The 18,928-nt window shown below is 54.4% G+C and overlaps 1 protein-coding gene across 4 annotated transcripts in view; it reads left to right on the top strand.

Annotated features, from left to right (window-relative positions):
• The window catches only part of Shank3 (SH3 and multiple ankyrin repeat domains 3), a 56,645-nt gene extending 37,996 nt beyond the window's left edge, over positions 1–18,649 (top strand). For 2 of the 4 annotated variants that reach the window (XM_021664319.2, XM_021664318.2), the window contains 4 exons: positions 1,632–1,762; positions 2,307–2,391; positions 6,150–8,406; positions 16,139–18,649. In XM_021664319.2, the coding sequence (XP_021519994.2) occupies positions 1,632–1,762; positions 2,307–2,391; positions 6,150–8,406; positions 16,139–16,727 (3,062 nt within the window). In that variant the 3' untranslated portion in view covers positions 16,728–18,649. Of the gene's footprint in view, positions 1–1,631; positions 1,763–2,306; positions 2,392–6,149; positions 8,407–15,189; positions 15,218–16,138 lie in introns of all 4 variants that reach the window. The other 2 variants (XM_021664323.2, XM_021664321.2) reach the window with 2 other exon arrangements.
• The last annotated feature ends 279 nt before the right edge of the window (positions 18,650–18,928 follow it).

The raw sequence follows: 18,928 nt of genomic DNA, 5'->3' as shown, positions 1-18,928 counted from the left end.
TACACACTTGAAAGGTTTCCAAAACCCTTTCCCCTGCTGAAATGGTTTCGCTTTGTAGTTCAGTCTGACCTCAAACTTGTAATCTTGCCTCAGTCTCCCAAAGAGTGGGATTCCAGGGGCCTCCAGCTACTTTTCCTGCTGCCGTGATAAAGTACAATGAAGTAAGATGCTTGAGGAAGGAGCTTATTTGGCTCTCAGTTTGGGGGCTTTTCCATCCCTCGATGGGAAGGAGAGAATGATGAATTTTCTTGCTAAGCTCAGTTTTGTTTTTTGTTTTCCTTTTTAAGCAGCCTGGGATCCTAGCTCAGGGAATGGTGCTACCGGATTTAGGGTGGGCCTTCCCACATCAGTTAACACAGTCAGGAAAGCCCCTCCCGGGTATATCTGGAGGCTGGTCTCCTAGGTGATTGAGTTCTGCGTCAGGTTGACAGGAACCATCATACATGGATTTTGTACTTTTTCTTTTTTTTTTATATAAGCTAAAAGTACCACTTTTCTTTCTTCTGAGGGGAGGGTGTGGTGTGTGTAAGTATGTGCGTGTGCACCTGTTCATGCACGCCTGTAGGTGAGAGGTCCATCCTGCTGAGCGTCTTCCTCAGATCATTCTCCATCTCACCCTTTGAGACAGGCTCTCTCTCCCTGAATCCAGAGCTTCCCGTTTTGACTAGACTGGCTGGCCAGTGAGTCCCAAGGACATCTGTCTGTCTCCGCTTCCTGGTGCTGAGGTCACAGGCATACACTCCCTTGCTCAGCTTTTTATGTGGGTGTTGGGAGTCTGAACTCAGGTCTTCATGCTTGTTCAGCAAGTGCTTTATCTTCACGGCCCCCAAAGTCCCATTTTAAGAACAGCAACTTTAATAAAAAAAAAATATGACTCCACTGAGCTTCTCATCTTATAACGGACGTGACAAGAAGCTGCCCAGAGCCACCTGGTGCCTCTCCACCAAGCCCTTCTTAGGCATCAGCCTTAAATGGATCTGAGGTCTGAGGAGTTTGGGTAGGCTTTCAGAGAGGAGAATCCTTTCCACACTACTATCTCTCCTCTTTCCTCACCTCCCGCCCCACTGGAGCTGCCTTCCTGTGTGGAGGAGGAGGAGGGAGCTGTGGCCTCCTGTTATGTATTGAGCCACTCTTAGATCCCCAGCCTGTTGGGGTCTTTAGGAAATATCTCCCCTCTTGCCTGTTCATTCTTCGGTTATCATATAATTCACCCATTTAGCATCTCTTGCTTGAATGTTAGTATCTGTCCCTGGGACAGTGGTCTAACTAGAAATAGCTTACTGTGGGTTGTGGTGGAGGATAAGCCAATTGCTGAGAAAAGGTGCTGGGCAAAAAGGAGAGGTGAGAGATGGAGGGAAATGGGTCTAAGTGGTTTATCCCCCTCCCCGTCTGATCACCCTGTGATCAGTCACTGTCATCACTCCAAAGTGATCACAGAGATACGCAGGCTCTTCTTAGGGACAGAGTTTGGCTGGTGGAGGAATTGCGTCCTGGGGTCTGAGGGGCATTGTTGCAAGATCTAGGGTCTCTAGGGGTGGGTAGGGTTCGTTGGCTCCTGTTAGTACTACGTCGCTGGCATAGTGAGGCCAAGGCAGCCCTGGGGCTGAGGTGGCATCTCTTTGGTTGTGCAGAGAAGCTGGATGAGATCCTGGCAGTTGCTGCGGAGCCGACCCTGAGGCCAGACATTGCAGATGCCGACTCCAGGGCAGCCACTGTCAAGCAGCGGCCCACCAGCCGGAGGATTACCCCTGCCGAGATCAGCGTAAGCCAGCCTTGGGCCAGGGCTCTGGGATGGTCAGGTCCGGGCCTGGGGATCAGAGGGTCATGCGCCTCTCTTTTGAGGTAAGAGTTCTTTATTTGGACCCCTTCTCCAGAAGAGGTGGAGCTCTCCGTAGCCTCTCTGGGAGACAGTTGGGACCATCTCAGCCGGCAGAATGGCCGTAGTTCAGCTCGCTTCTATAGTTGAAGCTTTTAGTGCCTCTGACCTTAGTCAGATTCTGTTAGTCTGTGGCCATGAGGGTCCACAACTTTGCTGAGCATATGGCACACACAGCATGTCCCTGGTTAGAACTCATATCCCACCCAGCACCCATGGGTTCTCTCTCCCTCTCTGCTCAGACTGTGCCCAGGGTCTGCACTTAATTTCTATTCTGGGTTCATTTTACTACCTATACAATGCAGGCCCCCACTGAGCCTGGGCACCAGTGCCTTTGGGGTGTCTGGTCTAGCTTAGGATGGGTGGGGCTGGATGGAGAACTGGGTGCTCCAGTGCCCTGGAACCTCCATGTTCCTCCCTGACCCCACAGTCATTGTTTGAGCGCCAGGGCCTCCCGGGCCCAGAGAAGCTGCCGGGGTCTCTGCGGAAGGGGATTCCACGGACCAAATCTGTAGGTACGGCTGGGCTGAGGGACCACTTGGGGTTAGGGATGGCTGGGCTGGGGTGGGTGGGTTCAGGGTTGGAGGACCCCATCTCTCTGCGAAGTTCAAGGATGCCATTTTGTTTATGGGTCTGAGGCTGCTCTTCCACCCACAGATGTACCATGGGAAGGCACCTTTGAAACACCTTTTCCCAGTTTGCCACTCCCCATCCCTGGGTACCCCTTAGTCCTTCTCTTCCTGTCCATCACTTCTGCCTCGCACAGATAACAACTGCCACCAGGACAGCTGTCCCCTGTCTCATCATCCAGAGTGCAGGTCTAGTTTCTCATCCTAAAATTCCTCTCTCCTTGAACCTACTCCATCTCTCCAGGTAGCATCCTCTCCCCGTTCCTTCATGGTCATATCCAAAAGGTCACCCATAAATTGTTCATGAGTTTGGTGCAGCTGGGTCTCTGGCTGTGGCCAGAGTGAGGCTGCTCCCACTAAGGCCACCAGTAGCCTCAGGGCACTCCCCCTTTCACTGACCTTAGTTGGCATTCGTTTCTTTGCTCCCTCCTCTGTGAAACTGCCAGTATTGTGGGGGGTGAGTTTCTTGCTCTCCCCTCCTTTCTTGGCTGCATTTGTTCAGCATACGCAAATGTAGGCCAGCTCAAGGCTGTGTCCTCGGCCTCCTTTCCTTCTGTCCGTCATACCGTGGAGCTTCATCTTTCCCTGGCCACCATTGTACTCCACACTTGGCTATCTGTTCTAAATCTAGGCCAGGATCTCTAACAAGTCCTGCCTAGTCTCCTTGACATACTGACCCACGCACCTCTCCAACCTGTCCGCATACACCCTCACCATCTGTTTCACATCAGCGTACACTCCTGCTCAGCCCAGTTACAGGCTAGACTTGAGGTGCTTATGTGCACACTGGTTCATTTAATACCTACAGTAGCCGTATTGTATGTGTGTGTGGGAGTCATTTATTTTACTTAAGGAGAGTTAAAGTGGCTTGCCCAAAGTCACATGGGTGCCCTGCTTATACCTCCTGTTCGTTCTTAAGCCAAACAGTTATCCAAACTCTGATTGTGCCCATTACCCATCCTGGGACTCTTGCTTACTCTAAGCTGGGTCTGGGTCTTGGTTAGAAGGTGACACGTCTCCAGTTAGGTCAGTTCATCAGTTATAATGTGGGTGTCAAGGTATATGTACAAATGGAGATTGACCGTGGAGGTCCAGACACACAGGGGCAGCAGCATTCAATACTCAGAATAACAGAGCAAGCAGAGGCTTCCTGCGGATTGTGTCTGACAGAGGCCAGTGTGTAAAAAACACAGGTGTAAGTGTGGGAGAGTCCTTCATGGGCTGACGGGGAGGATTTCCCTCCTTGGGAGGGTGGAGAAGGGCAGCTGGCTAGAGTGCAGCTACTGTGGAACCAAGAGATGCCACTTTCTGCCCTCCCAAGCATCCTGGGCATCCTTCATGGTTTCTTTATTTCCTGTCTCACCTACCTTATAACTCTGTTCAGCTTGAACTCTGTTCAAGCTTGTCTTGTGCCTGGTCCACAGCTTTTGTCTTCCCCATGTCCTCTTGCAGTGAATCTGTTCTCTAGTCCATCTCTCTGGCAGAGGAAGCTTTCTGCAGGACATTTATCACCTGATCTCCCTCCAACTGGTCCCGTGTGGGCTCTTGTTGTCTCAGGGTCCCCACAGCAACAGCCCTGTCCTGCTTCACCTGAGAGATCTGTTGCTCCCTTTCTGTGACATGAATCTTCCCACACTCGCTGTTGTCTATCTGCCCTCACTCTTCCTGGGTGGTCTTTCCCAGAACTGAGTACAGTCAATCCAGACCTATGTACTTGTTAGGCCAGTTAGGTCAGTTCATCAGTTATAATGTGGAGGCCTCAACTTCCTTGCAAACCTAGCAGCTCCTCCCACCTGGATACAGCTGACCCGTGGGCTAGCCGGTCCTCAACTTTAGTTCCCCATGGCTAGCACACTGCCAGTTGCCAGCAAGAGCATTGGCTGAGTTGTCAGGCTCCTTGAACTCCCACCGCGGGTTCTGTCTGGCTGTGTGCCCCTGAGCATATAATACAGCTCTTGGAATCCCGGAACTATAGTTTGTAAACATGGATACAGCTGCTAAGAGCTGATTTCAGCAACGGCCCCTCCATCCAGGCTGTGTCTTGAGTACACAGCGAGTGCCCAGACTGGCAGCAGAGAGAGTCTTTCGTTAGTCTGGTGTTAGCACAGACCCCTACTCCATGGGAGGCAGGTGATTTTCTTCTCTTTTCTTTTTTGTCTGTTACCTTCAGGCACAATCTACCATGCTATTAGTATTAAATTCCACCCCCTCTTTCATTGTCACACATCATTCCTACCTTCTGTAACCTTGAGGTCTATGCGAGTTCTTCCTACATAGCTTCACCTAGCACACAGGCTTTTTGAATGTTCGGTACATGTTCCTGTGCTGTGTAGGAGTGGCGTCAGGAGGAGGCCCAAGGCCAGCTAGGCAGACCTTGAAATACCGGTGATGACCTCAGCCATCTTTCTTGGTGTGGCTCCCTGCAGCCTTGAGTTGTAATGCATGGCCCTGTGACAGGGCCAGGTAGGGTCCTGTAATGAAACAGATTCCCAAAGGTGACTTGTATGAAGCTGGAATTCAGGCCAAAGTTTGCAACAGACTTACCCCTGTTAGTCCCAAGGCAACAGAGCCTGAGACAGTGTGCCACTACCCAGCCTTCTGCTGCTTAGGTCGGGACACTCTGTATTTACAAGCCTTGCTGTGTAGGGTGCTGCACAGGCGCCTACATTGTGTCTGCAATGACACAGGAGGCTCTGTAAGGGTCTAGCCTAATGACATCCCTAGACAAGAGGATGGGGTTCATTTTTAGTGAAGTGTACTCTATGAAGAGGACAGCCCCAAATGGGGCTTACACCTTGCCTTGGGGCAACACAAGACCCTAGGGGGAAAACTAACAAGCCTTGGCTGTGTGGCCTTCAATTCCACTTTAGCATACCTATCAATTTTTCCTTCCATCTACCTACCCAGGCTCTCTGAATTTTAGCCTCTGGCTAGGGTACCAGCTTCCCAGTATCCTGTAGGCTTGTCCGTGATAGTCTTTCCAAGGAACCACTTGTTCCTTAGCCCCCTACCCTGGCTATCAATGTCAGTTCTTCCAGATTCACGTCTCCATTACCACTATCCGGCATCCCCTCACTGACGTTTCACTTTGGGTGTATGAAGGTGCGTGTGTCCTTTCTGACCACCTTTCTTTCCATCTCTGGTTGCCATCAGGGTTTCCGATGACTCCTGCTTGAGCATTTCTGAGTCGCTTTGCTCATCCTTGCTTGGGAAACCCCTAGCCAACCCCTAGGTGATCTCCAGCAGTTTTAGGGGGCTGCGATACCCTTCTGGTGTCTTCTCATGGTCTGCCCCATGCCCGCAGGGGTTGGGGAGATCCTGGCCTCAGTCTAGGCAGTCAGAGTTTGGGTCCTGTCCCAGAAGCTCTGCAGGAGCAGCCCTCCACACTGTGGGTGGGGTTCCTCCTGGACCCTTCACCAGAGCGCTCCCTACCTGCACAGGACTTGGCAGGCAGTGTGGGTATCCTGCTTAGAGCTCTTGCTCTCTCCCTTGGCCTTTCATGGGCCCAGATCCCATCTTCCTTGGCGGGGCTTTTGCCACTCTGGTGTGGAGACAGGATAGGACTAAGCCACTGGCGCTGGGTCCAGAGAGGCCTTTCAATGGCCAGCATCCTTGCCAGACTTACCTGGCTCCTCCGTCCCCAGGGGAGGATGAGAAGCTGGCATCTCTACTGGAAGGGCGCTTCCCACGCAGCACATCAATGCAGGACACAGTGCGCGAAGGTCGTGGCATTCCGCCCCCGCCGCAGACCGCCCCGCCACCCCCGCCCGCACCCTACTACTTCGACTCCGGGCCACCCCCCACCTTCTCACCACCGCCACCGCCCGGCCGGGCCTATGACACTGTGCGCTCCAGCTTCAAGCCGGGCCTGGAGGCTCGCCTGGGTGCGGGGGCCGCCGGCCTGTATGATTCTGGCACGCCTCTGGGCCCACTGCCCTACCCTGAGCGTCAGAAGCGTGCACGCTCCATGATCATCTTGCAGGACTCGGCGCCAGAGGTGGGCGACGTCCCCCGGCCTCCCCCTGCAGCTACACCGCCTGAGCGCCCCAAGCGGCGGCCCCGGCCGGCAGGCCCTGATAGTCCCTATGCCAACCTGGGCGCCTTCAGTGCCAGCCTCTTTGCTCCGTCGAAACCACAGCGCCGCAAGAGTCCGCTGGTGAAGCAGCTTCAGGTGGAGGACGCTCAGGAGCGCGCGGCCCTGGCGGTGGGTAGCCCGGGCCCAGTAGGTGGAAGCTTTGCCCGAGAACCCTCCCCAACGCACCGCGGGCCCCGGCCGGGTGGCCTCGACTACAGCTCCGGAGAAGGCATGGGGCTCGCCTTTGGTGGCCCCGGCCCCGGCCCCGGCAAGGAGCGGCGCCTGGAGGAGCGACGCCGTTCCACTGTGTTCCTGTCTGTGGGTGCCATCGAAGGCAGCCCTCCCAGCGCGGATCTGCCATCCCTACAGCCCTCCCGCTCCATTGATGAGCGCCTCCTGGGGACAGGCGCCACCACTGGCCGCGATTTGCTGCTTCCCTCCCCTGTCTCTGCTTTGAAGCCATTGGTCGGTGGCCCCAGCCTTGGGCCCTCGGGCTCCACCTTCATCCACCCTCTCACTGGCAAACCCTTAGATCCTAGCTCACCCCTAGCTCTTGCTCTGGCTGCCCGAGAGCGGGCTCTGGCCTCGCAAACGCCTTCCCGGTCCCCTACACCTGTGCACAGTCCTGATGCTGACCGCCCTGGACCCCTCTTTGTGGACGTGCAAACCCGAGACTCCGAGCGAGGGCCGTTGGCCTCCCCAGCCTTCTCCCCTCGGAGCCCGGCCTGGATTCCAGTGCCTGCTCGCAGAGAGGCAGAGAAGCCCCCTCGGGAAGAGCGGAAGTCACCAGAGGACAAGAAATCCATGATCCTCAGCGTCTTGGATACGTCCTTGCAGCGACCAGCTGGCCTCATTGTTGTGCATGCCACCAGCAATGGACAGGAGCCCAACAGGCTGGGGGCTGAAGAGGAGCGCCCCGGTACTCCGGAGCTGGCCCCAGCCCCCATGCAGGCAACAGCTGTGGCAGAGCCCATGCCAAGTCCCCGGGCCCAGCCCCCTGGCAGCATCCCAGCAGACCCCGGGCCAGGCCAAGGCAGCTCAGAGGAAGAGCCAGAGCTGGTATTCGCAGTGAACCTGCCTCCTGCTCAGCTGTCCTCTAGCGACGAGGAGACCAGGGAGGAGCTAGCCCGCATTGGGCTAGTGCCACCCCCTGAAGAGTTTGCCAACGGGATCCTGCTGTCCACCCCACCTCCTGGACCGGGCCCCTTGCCCACCACGGTACCCAGCCCGGCCTCAGGGAAGCCCAGCAGCGAGCTGCCCCCTGCCCCTGAGTCTGCAGCTGACTCTGGAGTGGAGGAGGCAGACACTCGAAGCTCCAGTGACCCCCATCTGGAGACCACAAGCACCATTTCCACAGTGTCCAGCATGTCCACCCTGAGCTCGGAGAGTGGGGAGCTCACTGACACCCACACCTCCTTTGCTGATGGACACACTTTTCTACTCGAGAAGCCACCAGTGCCTCCCAAGCCCAAGCTCAAGTCCCCGCTGGGGAAGGGGCCGGTGACCTTCAGGGACCCGCTGCTGAAGCAATCCTCGGACAGTGAGCTCATGGCCCAGCAGCACCACGCTGCCTCTACTGGGTTGGCTTCTGCTGCTGGGCCTGCCCGCCCTCGCTACCTCTTCCAGAGAAGGTCCAAGCTGTGGGGGGACCCCGTGGAGAGTCGGGGGCTCCCTGGGCCTGAAGATGACAAACCAACTGTGATCAGTGAGCTCAGCTCCCGTCTGCAGCAGCTGAATAAAGACACACGCTCCTTAGGGGAGGAACCAGTTGGTGGCCTGGGCAGCCTGCTGGACCCTGCTAAGAAGTCGCCCATTGCAACAGCTCGGTGAGCAGGGTGATGTGGGGAGGGGTCTGTCCCCCTGTCTTCTGTTCCTTTTTGTTCATCTACAGGCTTCCCTCTGTTCTTCCTCATTCTGTCCCATTCTCATCTGTCCATGGCACGGGTTCTCCCTGTCTACCTTTTTATCTTTGTCCGGTTTTGCTTTGCAGTCTGAGATAGAAGGCTCTTTAGTACAGCTGCTCTCTGCATCCCTTTTGGCACAGGCAGTGGGTCTGGGTACCCGTGAGAGACCCAGATATGTCATGAGACCTCCCGGCCCCGCTGCAGGCCCTGCTGTAGGCTTGCAACTTTATACTCTGGCTTCTAACTCAAACCGCCTTAGCGGATCCTTAGTTAAGGATCTTCTCACATTGTACTCTGAGCTGTGCTTCCCTCTCAGCAGCTTTGTCTGCTGGCCCATGGCTCCATTTTGGTTCTTTCTGAGAACCACGTATGGTCGCCGCCACCTCTCCTGGAGCAGCCTCCTGCCTTGCTTCCTTTTCAGGCCAGAGTATGCCGGTTCCTTTTCTTCAGGGACTTGATACACATTTCTTACGTTCCGCCCTAGAAACATTTGTGTTATGGCACCTCTTAGGATCCTTCAACACATCAACACATCTCTCTCACCTATTTTTCCCTCCTTGTCCTGTTCATCCTTTCCCCCAGTGGTGATCGAGGAGGGGGAGGTGCTGAAATGGGGTCTGCGTGCTGCTGAGGTTGCTACATTTTGTAGGCAGAAGCTGCCAGAGCTGTGGTTGATCCCTCAGGCCCTTTTTTGGGAACCTTTCCCAGAGCTCCCATGTGGGCTACAGGGGCTCTGGTGACAGCTGGCCAGCCTGTGGCCAGTCTCTTGTCTATGCACCTCATGCTGCTTCTGCCTCTGCTGCAAGGTTCTCCTATTCTGGGTTTGGGCGGGATGCCACCTCCTGATTGCCCACTCGTTTCCCAGGGGCCCTTTGCTGTCAGTTGTGGAAGCCAGAGCTCACAAAGTATCGAGCAGTGCACAGCTTAAGGGCTTCAGGTCTTATTCGAAGGGGCCTGCCCAGTTTCAACTCTTCCAGTTTAGGATCCAAAAGATGAGTGGGATCTTGAGACGCTCACATTGTGTCTCTTGAGAGGTTCAGGGACATTCTTGTCTTTCTAGTGTCCTGTTCTTGGGCCTTCTCCCTTTTTGGCCTCTTCCAACTTGAAAGCCTTTCTCAGTAGTTCAGCGATGAAAGTGTCCTTAACAGTGGGCACAGTGGCTATGGACAAGTCAGGACAAGTGGCTGGGGGCCCAGCGTTGTCTACAGAACTGGATCCTCAAAGATAGGGTATCCTAAAACAACCTCACCCAGACCCTTTTATCCCTTCTTTGTCTCCCCCCCCCCATCACCATCTCCTCTCTGTCTCTTTCTGACTCTTTTCTTGATGAAAATTAAGGTCACTTAAAAGTACATAGCATATTGCCTAGCCCAGAGTAGGGTTTTGATAAAAAAAAAAAAAAAAAGATGTATTAAGCCAATAAAAGAAGGAAGTTTAATGCCAGTGCTGTGTCGTGATTTGAAATCTAAAAAGGTGTCCTAAGGCAAACTTCACGGAAGGACAGGTGGACAAAGACCTGCTGGTCACTGATAGTGCCTTCCAATAACACGCTGAGTTTGCGTCCAGTCACTTCACATCGCAGAGACAGACGTTTGTGGTACAGTGGTTACGCACTTCTTAGATAGATAAGCGATAAATCATACCGAGTGTTCATCAGCCAGCTTTGCGTCACTAAACCACCTTGCACCCTGTGTTCCTCCATTTGCTCATCATTCCATTCTGTTCCCACTCACTTTTCTTTTACCTTTTGGGCTTTTTTTTTATATTATTATTATTATTTGATTTTGATTTTGGAGACAGGGTCTTGCTCTGCAGTCTGAGCTAGCTTTGATCCTCCTACCTCCGTCCCCTCAGTGTGAGCTATCACATCATCCATCATACCTGCGTGAAGCAATGGCCATCTGGAGTGTGTCCTGCCGCCTGCCACAATTCTTTCTTTCCTGGCTACAGGCATGGGGCACTTGTGGTTTTGTGTACATCTAGCTTATTTCAGAGCTGGTCTTATCTGGTCTTTGTAGACACCCTGACTTTGATGTCTCTCAGGGCTGTGCCTCGGCTTTGGCCTTGTAGCCATCGGGGGCTGGAATCTAGCATTCATGTCTTGCTTTGGGATAAAATCACTAGTGAGCCCTCCTCTTAGAGAAGTGGCCAACGTGTGTGAAGTTCTGATGTCTAGGTGTGACCATGTCCTTCTCAGGAGCTGTCCTGGCACCCGTGAGCTGCATCTTTGGTCTGTGTATGGGTCCCAACTTTTACCTACCAGGCTCATCTTTCTCTTCTTTTGATGGATTCCACCAAGAAGGAAATGACCCTACCTTCTCAGATGGCTCAGTCCAGGCAATGATACATTTTAGCCACAGGTGCTCAGCAACTGGAGCTTTTTTTTTTTTTCTTTTTGGCAGACAAGTTAAACTTCCCTGTGTGTCCTGGGAAGAAACTCAGTAACTTGTAGATCAGCTTATTTACAGAGGGGCCACTGTTGGTTTTGGGGTTGCAGTTGGCTAGGTACATTGTTCTTGGTGCTACTGCTCAGGTGTGTGGTCCTACCTGTGCACACTTCAGGTAGCAGGTCTGGCTTTGGCTGGACAGGTCCTTTGTCTGCTGAGAGCCCCAGGCCTGGCTTGGGCTGCATCATATTTGTTCATTTAAAACCCACTTTGGACTCCAAACCTGGAAAGTCCACTTGTAGAGCTCCACCTGTCTCTGATTCCATTTGTCTTCTGGGTCTCATGTTTGGACTTGACTCTTACATGTGGCTTGAACCTACAGCAATGGTGTTTTTACCTTGGCTTTCAGGGTCTTTCTGGGGAGGGTTCCCGGGGGTTGAACTCATCCTGTGCATACTAAGTGAACGGTCAGCCACTGAGCTGCATCTCCTGCTCTGCTTTATTGAGATATGGGACCTTTCCTTTTTTTTTTTTTTTAACATACATTTATTTAGTGTGTGTGTGTGTGTGTGTGTGTGTGTGTGTGTGTGCGCACGCGTGCGCGTATTGTACAAACTTTATGGTGTACATGTGGAAGTCAGAGAATAGCTTATGGGAATTAATACTCTCTGAACTTTGTGGGTCCCAGGGATTGAACTCAGGCCGTCAGGCTTGCCTGCAAGCAAGCGTGTTCACTAACCGAGCCATCTCGCCAACCTGAGATAGAGTCTTCCCATAAAGCTATGGCTGGTTCTGAACTCACTGTGTAGCCCAACTTGGCCTTATGCTTAAAATCCTCCTGCTTTTGCCTCCCAAGTGCTGGTATCACAGGTGTGTGCTAGCTGACTCAATTTTACACCTGGGTGATCCTCACATCTTTTTTTTTTTTTTAATCTTGGTGAAATAGCTATGGAAATATTTGCTGCAGTACGTTTCAGTGCCTTTTAAAATTATTTTTATTATCACATGCTTGTGTGTGGGTGGTCAAAGTGTGTCCTGTTGCGGTCGCTGCTGAGATCTCATGGGAGACCCACTTTCCAATCAGGTTGCTCCACAAAGCCCTCCCCTGTCTGTCTGCTACAGGCTCTGCCTGCGTGTATAGGGTATGGACAAAACGTGTGTGCTGAGGAGATCGTACGTGAAGGTTCTTGAGAGCAGTTGGATACTGGGGATAGGATGCATTGTGCCCTGGCCGAGCACAGATCACACAGAGGCATTCTCAAAAGCCCCAGACTCTCCTAGGGAATGGAAAGGGATCATAGAAGAGGCACGGGGACACTGTCAGTGTTGAACAGGCCGGGCGCTGAGCAGTGAGGCTGAGGCTCAGAGAGGCATACATGCAGGAGCTCTGGAGTCCTGCCTAGTCTGTGTTCCCACTAAGAATTGTCTCATGATGAGGCCTCCAAGTTGCCAAAGGCCACAGGCCTGGACCTGGCTGACCCACATGAGTGGAAGGGCAGTAGGCCTGAGGTAGAGGCCAGGGCTGAGTAAGGACTTTTCTTGACTGTTGGTACCAGTGGGCTGACAGAGGTAAGGCAATCACAGGAGGGTGCTGGTTTTTTAATTTGTTTTTTTTTTTTTTTTTTTTTTGGATGACATCTGTTTTGTCAGTGTGAGTTGCATTCCTGAGTTTGTGCCAGGTTCCAGGAGTCAAGGAAAGCTGCTGAGAAGGAAGTGAAGGGTTGGGATGTCGCTCAGTGGTAGAGAGCTTGTCTGGTATGCATGAGGCCTGGGTTCTATCCCTGACAGAGAGTAAGGGGGAGCAAGAGAAGAGGGATAAGAAAGAGAAAGGAAGGAAGAAGGAAGAGAAGAAAGGAAGGGAGGGTGGATGCTAAAAGACCCTGAAACTCTGAGGGAAGACCTGGGTTAGTGTGAGGGATTGGTGACGTTCCCTGAAGATAAAAAGGCGGAGGAGCCCCAGGCCTTTTGTATGGGTGCTATTCACTGAGGCAGGGTTGGACATGCTGTATGTTAAAAGGTGTTAAGAGATCCCAGTAGAAACCTTGGGCTCAGAAGACACTGAAGGGTCTTCACATACGGCATTTCTGGGCTTATTAGTCATAGCAAAGACGTGGGGTAGATGACAGAGGACAGACTACTAAAGAGGGAGCCATCCAGGAAGGAGGATGCTGAGGAGAGGGTCCCTACAAAGATGCAGGTCATCCCAGGGGCTCCTGCCTGCAGCCTCGGTGATGTCTGAGAGGATGAACTAGCCAGGAGCCCTTTAGAGGGGAGCCGATCCTGGGAGGTGACCTTGTGATCGACACAGCCTGGCCAGAAGGGCGTCAGTCAGTGGCAACAGCCAGAGATGGTATGCTGAGGTGTGCGCACATGTTAAAGTCAGCTTAGCACACTGCTGGGGTTTCTGCCCTGGCTGCAATGTGGGAAGTGCTTTTCCCCCAAGAGGCGGACAGGAAACCAAAACCAGTCCCGAGGATAACCCTTCCTTGGGCTTCTCCTCTGGGCCTGTCGCCATCACCAGCACTGGTGGAGCTTGTTGAGGTATATGACCGGCTCTCTCTCTACTCGTAGACAACTGGCTACAGACTTGTTTTCTGGACTCTAGGCACCTCTGAAGCCAGGTTGCTCTCAGCCTAGGCCACCAGGTCACTCCTGCCAGGAAAGAAAGCGTAGGTGCCATCCAGACAGGTATAGCTACTTGGCCCAGCTTAGACCTTTGGACCCAGAACCTCCCCACTGCACTGCCTTACAGCTGTTTTGTCCTCCCCGCCCCCACTTCATCTGGATGCTGCTGAAAACCAAGCCTTGGGGTAGGTCTATTCTGTGATCCAGATGCTCAGGCTAGGGTCAGTGTGAGCTCAGGGAAGAAGCAGAGAAGGTGACCTTCCTGGCCTTGTTTTACTCTGTGGGTGGCCACAGTCTGACCTCACAACTATGCTTCTAGCACTGCCTCACCCCTTCACCTCTGCTGCCACCCACTTTGCCCCAACGCCAAGGCGGCTCCATAAGGCCAGGTTCCACAGGCTCGGAAGTTTCTGGAGGCTTTGCCTGTTTGTTCCCCTGTTTGTTCCCCCGTATAAACCTCAGATGTTCCTGGGATCTTTGTGTTGGGGGTATTGTTGGGCTTCTTCAAGAAGTTCTGCCCTGGGTCTGAGCAGTTGGGAGGAAGCAACAGGGACAGGCTGAGGAGAAGGCCATCGAAAGGCATGGAAATGAGGTCTCCGGGGAAGGATTAATCTCACACAGCTCAAGCTAAGAGTTTTAAAGCTGCTTAGGGGACCATGTTAGCGTTCTTTTCTCGGTGACAGATTTCACCACACAGGAACAAGCTGAGCAGGGAGGGTGTATTTTGGTTCACAGTCTCAGAGATTTCAGTCTGTGATTGCTTGGCCCCATTGCTGGTGAGAGTATCACAGTGGGGGAGGGGGAGGTTGTGGAGAATCATTTCATGGCAGCCAGGAAGAAAGAAGGGACAAGACGGGCAAGGAATAAGATGATCAAATTATGAAATCGTTGACGTTATTGTTGTAATTGTTATTGGTTTCTTGGGGTGGGTGTGTGTGTGTGTGCGTGGAGGACGAAGTTTCAACATGTAGCCCTGGCTGGCCTGAAGCTTGCTCTATAGACCAGGCTGGCCTCAAACTCCCAGAGATCTGCCTGCCTCTGCCTCCTGAGTGCTGGGATTAAAGGTGTGTGCCACCATAACCAGTCCCCATCAGTGTATTAATTCATTGATTAGGGCAGAGCCCTCCTGACCAGTCACCTCTCAGTGACTGGATCTACCTACCACTCTGCCTTCAGAAAAAGCACACCTTTTAGGGGGGTGCTGCATGGCCGAGCCATCACCGGAAGAGAGGTGTCGAGGGAACTCCTGCTGGTGTGGGATAGGTACTGCCGATCCTGCAACAGGGTGGACAGAAATTGAGGCCAGCCTGAGAGAGGGGGCGTTGTTGGGGATGAGACGGCAGCTGGAGAGAGGTTGGGCAGACAGTAGAGAGACTGTCAGACCGCACAGTGCGGCTAAGCAACCCTCATGGTGTGCGCCGCATAGTGGAGAGAGCCAGAGAGCTCCTCCAGGGCAGGCAAGCCAAGATGCCTTCTAGCCTAGCTACCCTAGGGACTCTCTCTTCCCAGGTCCCTCTGAAGTAGATGGGTCTTAACTACCTTCTAAGTTCCAGCCTCCATAGAGTGTCCCACAGGGGTCCCTGAACCTGGCTGCCCATTGTGTGGTTGTGACTGAAGGCATTGTGGGCCTGGCCTGCTAACACTCTCTCTCATTGCTCTCTCCTGCCCATCTGCATGTGGCTGCTCTGTCTAGCTGCGCGGTGGTCCCGAGTGCCGGCTGTGTAAGTGAGCATGCCCATCCCATGCCTCTCGCAGTCCACATGCTGTGCCTGGCTGCCCCTGGCTGCTCTTGCATGGCTGTGTGGGGGCTTTGGTGCTACCGGCAGCTCCCGAGGCTGTCCTCGGGCATAGTAAGGGGTAGAGGTGGGAGTGAGGGGCTGTGGGACTAGGCTTCCTTTCAGGCAGCCACCTCAGGCTGGCCTCCCTCCAGCCAGGCAGACTGGTGGCTGGGCTGGAAGTCCAGGGTCCTGCCAGGCGAGGCTGGAAAGCGAGGAACCATCAGCTTTGCGTGTCCGCCTGTGTGCTCCTGCATTCCTGTCATTACAGCTGCATGTCTGCAGCACATGTAGTCAGTCCGTCAGGTTTGCTGCTGTGGTGCGCCCTCCTGTGTGGGGAAGGTGTCCTGTGGTGGTGTGCTGTGGCCTCGTACGTTCTGTGGGTGTGAGCCCTGCCTGGTGTTTGTCTCCAGCGTTCATGGACCTGTTAAGTCTTGCTTGTGCCACTGCCAGCCTTTACTCTGACCCAGCCATCCCTAAAACTGGCCTAGGTTGCTCCGGGTCTTCTTCAAGCTTGAGAACAGAGATACTGTTCCAATCCAGCGAGAGCATCTGTGGCTGGAAGCACAGATGGAACTCGGAGACTGTGTTAGAGGCTGGCAGGGAGGGGCAAGCAGCTTTTGTCCATGAGAAACTCTTTCCTTTGGTGAACTGCCCTTGGGGCCTCCATGGAGGGCAGTGTCGGGGTCGAGTCTTACTCCTTAGATTCCAGGCAGTGTGAGAATCCCCCGGAGCAAGGCACTGGCCCCGAAAAAGTGGCCACAGAATATTCCTCCAGCTCTAGTCCTCCTGGCTCTGTCCCCCCTCTGTCCACTCTGACTTTACTTTCCACCCCTCACCTGGCCCTCACCCGCTCTCCCTCCGCAGGCTCTTCAGCAGCCTCGGTGAGCTGAGCACCATCTCAGCGCAGCGCAGCCCCGGGGCCCCGGGCGGAGGGGCCTCCTACTCGGTGCGGCCCAGCGGCCGGTACCCCGTGGCGAGACGAGCCCCGAGCCCAGTGAAACCCGCATCGCTGGAGCGGGTGGAGGGGCTGGGGGCGGGCGTGGGAGGCGCGGGGCGGCCCTTCGGCCTCACGCCTCCCACCATCCTCAAGTCGTCCAGCCTCTCCATCCCGCACGAACCCAAGGAAGTGCGCTTCGTGGTGCGAAGTGTGAGTGCGCGCAGCCGCTCCCCCTCGCCATCTCCGCTGCCCTCGCCTTCTCCCGGCTCCGGCCCCAGCCCCGGCCCGCGGCGGCCATTCCAGCAGAAGCCCCTGCAGCTCTGGAGCAAGTTCGATGTGGGCGACTGGCTGGAGAGCATCCACTTAGGCGAGCACCGAGACCGCTTCGAGGACCATGAGATCGAAGGCGCACACCTGCCTGCGCTCACCAAGGAAGACTTCGTGGAGCTGGGCGTCACACGCGTTGGCCACCGCATGAACATCGAGCGCGCGCTCAGGCAGCTGGATGGCAGCTGACGCCCCACGCCCTCTCCTGTTCCTGCTGCGCCCTGCCGGCAGGGCCCCTACCCCTACTCCAGGCCGCAGGCTCGGCTCGCCCCCTACCACGGCGCCCGGGCCAGGAATGTTGCATGAATCGTCCTGTTTGCTGTTGCTTGGAGACTTGCCCTGTACATTGCTTAGTGCCCTCCCCTGCCGCTGAACCCCACCCAGCACACAGTAAGGGCGCGGACCAGGGGGGCTGGGTGGAAGGGGGTTGGGGTTGGGGCAGGGTGCTCTGGCCTGACCACCTCCTCCACAGCTCCTGGTGGCCATTCTCCCGGAGGGAGAACCTAGTCCAGCATGCGAGGTCAGGACACGCCTTGGTGACTCGGGGGGAGGGGGGGAGACATTGGGGTTCTCGACGGGGGCCAAGGAGCCCCCTGTTTTACATATTTTAATCCACTCTATATTTGGAACGAGAAAAGGAACAAATATCTCTGTCTGTAACAGTTCCCACCCTCTTCCCCTCTAGTCCTCTCGCTGGTCCCCGCCACAGCTGCCCAGTCTTCCATCTCCGGCCCCTCACTGCCACCCCATACAGGGCAGGGGACACTCCAGCTGGCCTGGGGTTAGCCAGGGTCCTGGCAGCCCACCCTGGGGACCCCAGCTCAGCCCCCTCCCCTCGCTGAGCTATAGTATGCCCCACCCACCCTTTAGGTGCTGCTCAGGGGTACGGGTGGCAGGCATTGCCTGCTGGGCACTAGCAGGGCCAGGTGGCCTGGGAGATTATTGCCCTGGGGCTGGGCCCCGGTAACCCAACCCCAGCCATCATCTTCACAGGGTCTCTCCCAAAGGAGGGGTCTAACCTTCCCACTTCTTGGGCAACTACAGCAGAGAAGCCTCCCTGCCTCGCACCCCAAAGACTCCCCAATTCCTGCCCTGTGTGTGTGCGCCACATACGTGTGCGCATGCCTGTGTGCTTGTGGAAAACTGGGTGTGGCTGAGCGCATGGGTGCCCTGTATGTGCCTGATTGTGGAGTGGTCCCCGGGGCGGGGGGGGGCTGTTCTGGATGGGTGGGAGGTTGTGGAAGCTGGAACAGGGTGCATGCATGGGTGTGTGCCTGTGAACGCGCCCTGTCTTCTCCAAAGAAAGGCTGTCCTGCTCTTGGGTCCTGCTGTTTCCTCAGCCTGTTCTTCCTGAGCCTCACCCAGCTTAAGCAGGGTTTCTTGGTGAATCCCTTCAGCTTCAGGAGGCCTCAAGGGGCCCTTCCAGGCAGTACCCCCTTTGGGCTTCGAAGGGAATTGTGGGGACCACTAAAATCAGGCGACAACAGCCCTTGGAGAGAGGCAGAGACTCCTGAGGGTACCCTGGCCCCCTTACTGTGACTCCTCACACTCAGCAATGACCTGTGGGGTGGGGGGCCCTGGGGCATTTTTAAACATAGGGTTTGGAGTCTGGACTAAGCTCCATCCACGTCACTCACAAGTTTCTGTTTCTATTTCTAGCTTTTTTTAATAAAATAAATAAATAAAAAAGACAGAAAACAGATGTTTTCATGGCCCAGGGGCTTGGCACGCCGGTCTGTGCCCACCTGCCCCACCCTGGCCCACCGACCCCATCCCCTAGACACAGAGTCACACCCACACTAACCCTCTACCGACAGAGCAGGTCACACACAGCAGCAGTCACTGCACCCGACTGCCACATACAGTCTCACATCTACCTGTGGGTTTTTGGTTCTGTTCAATTTGGGTTTTTAACTTTACAGGGTCAGTTCTGCTTCACCCCTCCTTTTGTATGGAGTTCCATCTGGGGGCTTTCACCCCCTGCTCCAGTCCTGAGGCCCTCCTGACCCTGACGTTGTGATACACCCCACAGAGATCTATGTTTCTTATATTATTATTATTATTAATAATAATTATTATAATATTATGTAATAAATTTATAAGAAATGAAACCGTGTCTCGGCTGCTTGCTTAGGGTTAGGGAGTAGAGCCTTGTTCCTTAGATGGGTCACACAAGCCCACAGCCTTGACCCCGTGTACTGCTGACTCAGCAGTATCGGGGGGGGGGGGACGACGACACAAGCCTTTGTAGACCTTCCTGCCAGATCAACTTCTTCTAGTCTTCCAGACCCTGGCTCAGGCTTTCTGCACCTGACCCTTGCACACCTGACCAGGTCGCATTTTTTTTTTTTTTAAGGTGTGCTTTATTTTTTTGTCTGCCTATGTCTGTG

The sequence above is a fragment of the Meriones unguiculatus genome, chromosome 8 (genome assembly GCF_030254825.1).
Source record: "Meriones unguiculatus strain TT.TT164.6M chromosome 8, Bangor_MerUng_6.1, whole genome shotgun sequence".
In the NCBI taxonomy this organism is placed as follows: domain Eukaryota; kingdom Metazoa; phylum Chordata; class Mammalia; order Rodentia; family Muridae; genus Meriones; species Meriones unguiculatus.
Note: the sequence above shows the minus strand (reverse complement) of the source record. Positions and strands in the feature narration are given on the sequence as shown.